Source organism: Pteropus vampyrus, unplaced genomic scaffold, assembly GCF_000151845.1.
Source record: "Pteropus vampyrus isolate Shadow unplaced genomic scaffold, Pvam_2.0 Scaffold353, whole genome shotgun sequence".
Classification (NCBI taxonomy): domain Eukaryota; kingdom Metazoa; phylum Chordata; class Mammalia; order Chiroptera; family Pteropodidae; genus Pteropus; species Pteropus vampyrus.
The window spans coordinates 1,415,630-1,425,222 of NW_011889134.1; the positions used below are offsets into that span (position 1 = coordinate 1,415,630).

Genomic DNA, 9,593 nt, shown 5'->3' on the forward strand with positions numbered 1-9,593 from the left:
TGTCTTAATCCATTCCAGACTCAACTGTGGACAAGATATTTTATGTGTGTAAGATACACACACACACACACACATATACACACACATACATACATACATGCATACACATACATACATACATATACACACATATATATAATATTTATGAAACTAGTGTTTGTTCTTCACTACCTTATATGATCATGCAAGGCAGAGAATAGTGTGAGGAGAATGTCACCACAAGTCTAAATGTGAACTAAAAGCTTTTATGTAGTTTCTGATTACTTTGAGGTTGTTGGACCAGGGCATTCATTTTTTCCTTTGTTTTTCCCTTCTCACTGCCACCCCCAATTTAGAAATATTAGGTATGTTTTGGCTCAGCTTGCATTTGTTGAACTGGTGGAAGAAACAGCATGGGACCAAGAGAACCTTTTCTATTTTAGCCCTTCTTAATGTTAACGTGCCCAAAATAAATGTATTCTTGAAATTAAATGTTATAAACTAACCTTTTCAAGCCCTCAAAGCTATAACCTCAGCTTTTGTACAAAGAGAAAGAGGAATTTAAGAAAACAATTTTGATTGTTTCAAAATCACAATCTTTTGTTGCCAGTGAACATGGGGGAAATATCCAGCTTCAGCAGTAATAAAAAGAATATAAAACAAAACGTTGCCAGAATGTTTTACCAATAACTCTGACAGTTTTTCTAATGTAAGAGAAAGAGAGGAGAGGGAGAGATGTTGAATTGGGCACTTTGTACTGGCTGATGGAAGTATAAACATGTATAATTTGCCCCCCTGTGAAGCAATTTAACGGTATTTATCAAGTGCTATGGAGATGTTAATGACTTTGACGCAGTAATTACACTTCTGGGAGCTTAGCCTAAAGAAATAATCAGAAATGGACAAAATATAATTATAACATCAGGAACTAAAAACAACCTAAATGTCCAACAACGGGGGATTGATTAAATGAAGTATGAAAATATGTTCAGTGGGCTGGATCTTCTGCTCTTAAGAATAGCAAACTATTTGGAAAAATAATGATTTGGAAAAACTTTGTAAAGTAATGTAAAGTGGAAAAACTCTGATCAGCATGAACCTCATATTTTGAAATAGAATTTGTACACACACTGTGTATGTGTGAGAGAGAGAGAGCGAGAGCGAGAGCGAGAGCGAGCACGCACGCGCGAATGAGAATGACAACACAATGAAAAAAACACATCAGAATAAAACATTATCTCTGGGTGATGAGATTGTTGGTGGGTTTTGTGTTTTGTGTTTTTTTGTTTTTTTGTTTTTTTGTTTTTTTGTTTTTTTTGGACTTCTCTGTATTTTCCAAATTGTTATGTTTATAACTGGAAGAAAATCTATAATTTAAAAGTGCATTCTTTGGACTCCTTTGTACCGATATAGCCATATGAAAACATAAAGGGAAAAAAGCCTAATGAGAATCAGTGACTTTGGATAGGGTGATGGGACTTGGTATTTGTTGTTGTTTTGAATATTTTCCTTTAATGGGCTTCTGTTAAGAGCACATTGTCTTCTATTAGGAAAGCAAATATAAGATATAGAAAAACGCTTTAGAAATCCATGCCACATTTGAATAGAGGTTGTGATTTCCATTTATTCTCTGTGACTGTGGTCCATTTTGAGGACGATGAAAACTTGACAATGGTGGTAAATGCTAGACTTTTTTTTTTTTTTTCCTCCTACAGATATTCCTGAAATTCCAGAAAGCATCTCATTCTGTAAAGCACTACAGATAGCAGACTTCAGTGGAAACCCACTGACAAGGTAAACTTTCTGCTTGTTTTTCTGTCTGTGTACTCAGGATATTTTGTTGTTGTTGAGAACCAAGCAAGGAACCCAACCAGGTCACCCATCCTGAAGGTACATATATAAATTGCTGTCTTTATCAAGGATGGTTGACCTTCACAGATATTTATTTATAAGTAGCACTGTACAATTGAAAGGCACACTGTGCTATTGATAGAACATTAAAAAGATGTTATTAAGGGATAAGAGGAGAGGCACAATGGACTATACAATACAGGAGTGACGAGTGCATTTCTGAAGCAATATGAAGAATTGGGGTAGTTATAATTCCCTTATTGATGCATCTTATCTTGTGGGATAAGACTGAGTTCTCAACTCCCATAGAGCTTACCCCATAATTATCCAAGGAGAAGTCTTATTAGAGATGTTTCTTCCACTCCAAGAATGAAACATATTTAACATCTCTTCTTTCCTCTAACTCTTCTTTTAAAAAACAAAAAACAAATAAAAAAAACCCTCCACTGACATGATTATTTCCTTACTTTGGCAATAGCTGTGAGGATTGCTTTGGGTTTATCTCTCTAAATAAAGTCACCTGTCACTGTTTTACTGCCGAGTCCAGCTTTGCCCTTCCTAGTATGACACTACACGCTGCCTGGGCATAGCTGAATGGTATTATTGTGAGCCCCTCCCTGTGGTTCCCAGCTCAATCTTGGGCCCACTGACCACTGCCTTCCAAGCTTCTGTATGCCCACACAGCAATGCATAGACAGCACTAGAGAGAGTGTGTTCCAGAAGTTTCTCTGGGCCAGGTAGATCCATTTCTAAAATTTTTAAGACTATGTGAACAACATCAGAAGAAAGATACTCTTCCCTTCTCTTCCCTTTTCACTACCTTTTTTTTTTTAAATATAAGAAAATAAAGACTAAATTAAAATTTAGGATTCATCTCACCCATTTCAAAATTGCTTGGGGCTTCTTGGGTATGAAGTGCTGGAGGAATACCCTGTTTAATTTTGTTTTTTTTTTCATATTTGCTTATTCTCAAGAAGTAAATATGTTTTTAAAAATATTCCTTTTCTCTTGAATTTTAGTGGTTAATGACAAAAATAGTGATCTAGTAATCTTCAACTTAATAGCTTTTTAACTCACTACGATCCTCAAGTCAATGCACTTTCTTAACCATCTTTCATACAGTTGTCCTTCAAGCTTTTCAGTAGCTCCTTTTCCTCTAAGATGAAGTGTAAGCTGCTTGATGTGCAATGCAAGCCTCACACACCCCCTATTCGACTTTGGTCTGTCTTTCCACCTTCATTGCCCTCAGTTGCCTGTGTCAGATGTCATACTCTGCTGTAATAAGGTGCTCGTAGGTCGTTCATTTCACACCTCCCCCTCTTTGATGATGCCAACTCTTTTCACTCTTTTTTAAGGTACAGCTCTAGCATCACATGTCTCAATTAACCCCCATGGTCCCCTCCTCCTCTGGTCTTCTATCGTACTCTGTGCATAGTTATTTCATAACACTTGAAATTTACATTTAAGTTATTGCTTTGACCAAAACTCCCCAACTAGACTGTTAACTTGTATTCCTCTATTATTTATTGTTGTATCTCCAGCCCTACTATAATTTCTGGAATGGAGTAAGCACTCAGTAAATGTTGAACTCAACTAAGCTGTTTATCCTTAAGGCGGCTAGTAGAGTTAGCCGGGAAATAGTCATTACGTTGCCTATGAGTTTTTTTTAACCATTCAGTTGCTTAATCCCCTTTTTCACTTCTTTAGTTTTCTTTTTATAATGTCTGCCAACGTATGATTTTACCATCGTCTCGAAACTCTCTCACCTAGAACACACCCACATTATATGAGGATTTGCTGGGTTTTACCTGGCTTCATATTTGGCAGGTTTCTTAAAGTAAATCCTTTTTAACTTGGCAGGTGCACTGTTTTAAGAATTAAGACAATATCTATGAGTTGAAAGGACCTTAAAAATTATTTAGCTTGGCCTACTTATTTTATGACTGAAGAAACTGAAGCTCAAACAAGTTAAATGACCTTTCCAGATCATGCTGCCTCTGAGCAGCATCAGACTGGGATTCCTTTCTCCTAACATGAAGTGTGTGCTTCCTCAACACTTCATACTAGTTTGGCTCCTAATGTTAAAAGCCAGTAAAAAGCAAATTGGCCATTTAAAAATACATTTTTAAAAATATTTAAGATAATTTTAGCCAGTTTTAAAATTATAAAATGATATATACTTTCCAGTAAAAACAGACAGAAAAGATAAGTTGCATCTTTTTAATTATAAATAAAATTTACCTCTATTACCCTATGGAAGAGGTTTTACCTTTGTAAAAACCATTACTAAGAGTATATTTCAATGATTATGAAAATTCTCATTAATATTGTCATCTTTCAGGGCCTGGATTTTGTTTTGAAGTTTGGAATTATCAATATTAAATGTCAAACAGTACCTTAGGATTTGTTTTTTTTAAAAAGGAACTTGGAAAAAGGGAAGAAATGGAAGACTATAGAGACTATTATTAAAAGAAGAAGTCCTCTCCCGACCAGCCCAAAAATGAGTTATGTGTTCTGTTGTTTATATTAGCAGATTTATAAGGACCTTCAACATTTCAGATGCAGTGAGATCTTTTTGCCTTTGGTTATTTTTTTTTTTTCTTCCTTAAATACTGGTAACCATAGAAATACTGAAAATAAACTTTCTTTGTAAGTTTTTAAATAATTTATTTTGAAAATTTGCTATTCAGTAGTTTAAGGGAAGTATAAAAAAAGTCTTTGTGTAGAATATAGTGAAACATATAATTATCTCAAGTGATTGGCATGTTACGTCAAATTAAAAAAAATAATAAGAAAGTAGCAATTGACTGTCAGCTGATCAATTCTAAGTAATCTATAGCTTTGCTCTGGGTATTATGTAGGAAGAAAAAATTTATTGAGTAGCTGTCTTGTTTTATTATAATCTTATGGGCTAAAATTTCTCTATTTTCTGCTAATCAATGAAATATTTTCGCTCTTAGGCACTTTTAGCTGCAGCGACTGTCATTTTCTTTCACAGAGCACTAAGTATTATCTCAACATTTTTCCCCCTTTATTCTTAGAACTTGCATATTTCTCCTCTTTAATTATTTTTGGATCACCCTATCAACAAGTATTAATCATACCGCTGTACTTCTAGGTAGACCAAATCTTTGGGTTTTTCTCTTTATAAGTGTATGATATATAGGAAGACAAGGCAAACATGCTATATATAATGTAGTTTTAGGGAGTTATTTCAATTAGCATATACAAGAAATCATTATAATTATCTTTCGTATACACTATGTATGTACTTTTATTTTTCAGTTAACAATATATCTTTTCATTTTAGGTTACCAGAAAGCTTTCCTGAGTTACAGAACTTGACATGTCTTTCTGTAAATGACATCTCATTGCAGTCCCTACCTGAAAATATTGGCAAGTAAGTTTTCATGTCAGGTTTGTATATATCAGGGGGAAAGGGCATATATATCATCTGCTCCATCCTTCTGTCCTTGTATGGCTCTTATTTTTCTACTCAGAAGGCTGTTTACTCAATCGTCAGTATCACCCTCAAGAAAGATTATAACTAGACTCCTGAGTCTTTACATGCAATAGCCTCTAAATTTTAATGGTTAAAAAAGATGTTGCGAACACACAGCGTAAATATTATATATGCCTTACCATTAAAGTATACAGCTGAAACTTACTGGTTTTCGTTAACCAGTGTCACCATAAAAAAATAAATTAATTAAAAGAAGGATGTCACCACTTGTTACTGGTAAAAAACCTAATTTGTTTGGAAGTTCTCTTTAAACTGATGGATTCCAAAGTATTTAATTTAAGCAAAATAGCATGTGTTATACAGGTGGTTAGTAAATAACCACTCTTAGTAATTTTAAACCATGCTAGAGAAGAGAACCAATGAAGGACTCCACTGAAAACTTAGAGGACCTGACCGGAAAATAACAGCTGTGTCTGCCAGTGTTTGTGCGCAGTAGACTTGAGAATAGGGAGGAAGGATGGTGTGTTTGGAGAGCAGGCACGGAATTGGGAGAGGGGTGGAATGGGATGGGCACATTTCCATGTTGCTGACTTATAAATCTGGGAGGACAGCCATGGCAAGAAATAAAATCCTTTGAAATATATGTTGGTGAATAAATGGTTCTGTTATGCGTTCTCAGAGATTAATTAATTGAATTAGCAGATCTTTTTCATACCTCCAAGACATACGGTGGCTTAAATCAGACCGGCGCCTCATGTTTCACCACCTAAAAGCCCAGGGAGGCTGGCCTAACCTCCTGGGCCTGTGTTCACTGGTATCATAAAGGGTTTCCCTTGTGTTTACCTGTTCTGCCTAAGTTCTAAGACAAAACAGACACTTGCTTTTCAAACCTACGGTATATCTGATAGATACACTGTCTATTCTGCAAAGTTTCTCCTTCCAGAGATCTCCAGAAGTTTTTAACTGTCAACATTGCCCCCTCATTTCTCTCCTGTGTAAGCAGAACACAACTGGCTATGTTTCAGTCAGCAAGTCCATGTTTTTTCTGAGGTGCACACTGATTTTTTACCATTATGTCAGTAAACTTGCTGATTAAGAATTGTGCCCTTTAGCTCTTAGGAGAGGAAGGGGACAAGAAGCCTCCAGCTCACTCTGAGTTTATGGTATCAATTGCAGAGGAAACAACAGTGTTTTACTGTGGATTTCATGCACTTACACTTCATTTTTGCTGTGTCAGGTTTTATATGCTTTTAATTAATGTAATAATCATTTAAATACCTAAACTGATGCTGTCTTCCTCTTGCTCCTCCGGGTCTCTGGAATATAATTCCCTTGTACCCTTCCTCCCATTCTTTCTCAACTAATCACTGCCCTTTTCATCCCGTGGTTCATTTCTTTTTAAAAAGTTTTAATGTTTTGAGAGAAAATGTGTTTTCATTAAATCAGATTGCCCCTCTTACTCCCTACTGTTTTGTTTCACTGGAAATGTTATTTAACAATCATTTTACAACAAATTACAATATTTTTTATTTTATCTTCTCTGTTAATTTCTGTACCTATTTTTGTCAATGTTCAAGATTTTTCATGTATCTTCATTTTCTATCAATAATAAGGATAGTGGGTTTTGGGTATGTTTTGATTTAATCAGCTTGTATGACTATTATGGCCTTATGTATACCGATTGTAAAATAATGCCACTTTGAGCTTGAGCACTAGTAAATAATAACCCAGGAAGTAAGAATATACTAATAAGACTATAACTAATTCTTATTAGGTTAATTTGTGGAATTAAAGGAACTAGAGAGTTTCCTCTTCTTAGTGATTAATAATTTTTGTTATAGCAAGAGACTCCATGACTTCTACCTGCTGGATTGAAGATGTATGCATGCAAAAGCAACAGCCTGTTTGCACTTAGTAGAAACAAAGAATGGACTTCTCTTTGGAGAAGATTAGACACCTCTAGTGTTCTAGACCATGCTGAAAAGATACTTGAAAATTGAAATGGTGAATTGTTGAGGAAATCTTATATATGCATAAGTATATTACATTTAAGCAAATTATTATTTGAAACTTAACTTCCCTCTTAGAAAAGATTCTTCAGTTTCCCAAAGGATTTCCAAATAGTTTTTCTTTAGAATATTTAACCACATATTTAGTAGCAAAACAACTTTTTAACAGATAGTATGGTTTTGTAAATAAGGTGCAAATATTTGATAGTCTAAAAAATTCGAAAAGACATGAAATGGCTACTTGAATGATTGATACTTACTGTACTTTGTGGATTCTGAAGTGGAGTTTTTGCAAAAATTGACCCTGCTCATTTGATCAAATGAGTCTCAGTGTGGGCCTTTTGGCTTCTAGCAGAGTAGGTAGCATTAATCAGGAAAGCTGTGGATATCTCAAACACTCTGGCACCCTCAGGATGGGCAAAGAATGTCCAGCCTGGAGAAGAGAGCCAAACCTTTAGGTAGGACACACTTGCAGCACCTTGAAGCTGGGACACCTGCCAGCATCTGTCCCATCGTGTGTTTGATTTGCCCACAGTCAGTTAATCTGAAGAGTGTTTCAGAATTGATGGCGGAGTTGGGACTGGAGTACAGCTCTCCTGGTCCCAGTCCCATGTGTTCGCACTACTAACCCCACCATCACCATAAGACAGTTCCTAAGACCTTTAAGGGCTTAATAACTTTTCCTTACTGTCCCTAGAGATACCTAGTAGTTTGATTTATTAAGTAGTTAGGGCTAAACAACTTGATGGTAATTATTTTTGTTCTAACAACCACGTAGCTGTTTGAAAAAAGTAACACACACAAATTGAAAGAATAAATATTTTTATTTCATTCTTAAGTATCCCCAGTTTACTATGGGATGTGGGTACCTGTTGACCACTACTCAGCTTTTTAAACTACCTCTTTTCCTTTTCTATATTGATTTTTCACCTGGTACTACCTTTTATCACAGCAATCACTGAAAACCCAACTTGCAAAGATAAGATGTCCTTAAAAGGGATGTAGTGCTAGATAATGTAAAATTGAATTACCTGAGCTAGTAGTTTTCATGGTGTCTGACAGACTTTGAGTATTGCTGTGTCTCTTTCAGATGTAAAATATTCTGTGGTGCTCCTGTAGGCTTGCTGCAGCTTCCCTGGATGCCTCAGTGCAAAATAGCCACACATGTCACTATCTTGAATACTTGAGTGCACACATACTATTATGAATACTTGGGTGTGTACTGGAAGGTTGCACTGGTTGTTGTGCTTTCAGGGCACTGAAAAGTGTTGTGTTCACATCTTGTACTAGCTACACACCAGGCAACCATGAGTATGGTCACTTGATAAAGCAAGTATCTCAAATAATAGAATCTGTATAATACTTTGTAATGAGATGAGGAATGATTATGAAATATTTTGAACCACACAGAGGAATACTGCCTACCGTCATGCAGAATCACATGTTTTTCTTTTACTAAAAGTGTCCCAAATTTGCTGACCCTTTTCTCTAATGGCATATCAGCACCTTAGACCTTCAAAGTAAAGGTGATATTTAAAGCTAAGAAACTAACTCAACTTTAGTGGAATTTTTAAACCTTTTGTTAAAAATACAAAAATATAACACCTTCTCATTAGACTTCATGAACAAGTGAATGACATCAAGGAAGAAGGTAGTTTATCAGCTGTATTCCGGCAAAGACCTTTCCATAATCGGAGGAAATTTTTAAAAAATTAGTACGATGATTTAATAAATGCAGGTGATGATGCAGTTCTTTTGGATCAGTGCAACTTTGTGAAGTATCTTTTTCATCTATTATAGCCATTAAAGCAAGTATCAGAAACAATTTAGAAACAATTGTTTTATCTCCAAATTTAAAACAAAAAAGATTTAATACATGATACAGTATTTTCAGTCCTATTGCTCTCACTAATGAGTCAAAAAGATTTTTGGATCTTGAATAAAATATTTTAAAAACTTTTTTTTGTTTTATCTATTTAACATTTTTTGACTATAATTTATAATGTGTACAATATATTGGTACATAGTACATTTATGTATTTTAAAAATAAATATAAGGATTTATATATTCAGAATATAAGAGTATGAAGGTCATACTCTTAAATGTGTGGGGAACCACCATTCTAGAATAGCATGTTTGGGAGTCAGTTAAGCTCCAGAGCCACTAGTGGTTCTCAAACTCTTCTTTGTTGGGCCCCAGGGATCCTGCTGAAGTGCCTCCTGGGCGTAGCGGAGCATGTGAACCAGTGATCTGGTGGGTGGTCCCTGCTGATTCTGTTTGCATCAGCACA

At 35.3% G+C, this 9,593-nt stretch overlaps 1 protein-coding gene across 1 annotated transcript in view; it reads left to right on the plus strand.

Moving 5' to 3' along the window:
• Window positions 1-9,593, plus strand: part of LRRC1 (leucine rich repeat containing 1) — a 122,538-nt gene that overhangs the window by 69,459 nt on the left and 43,486 nt on the right. Inside the window, exons 3-4 of the mRNA XM_011379093.2 lie at window positions 1,695-1,773; window positions 5,141-5,230. Of these exons, the coding sequence (XP_011377395.1) occupies window positions 1,695-1,773; window positions 5,141-5,230 (169 nt within the window). The remainder of the gene's footprint in view (window positions 1-1,694; window positions 1,774-5,140; window positions 5,231-9,593) is intronic.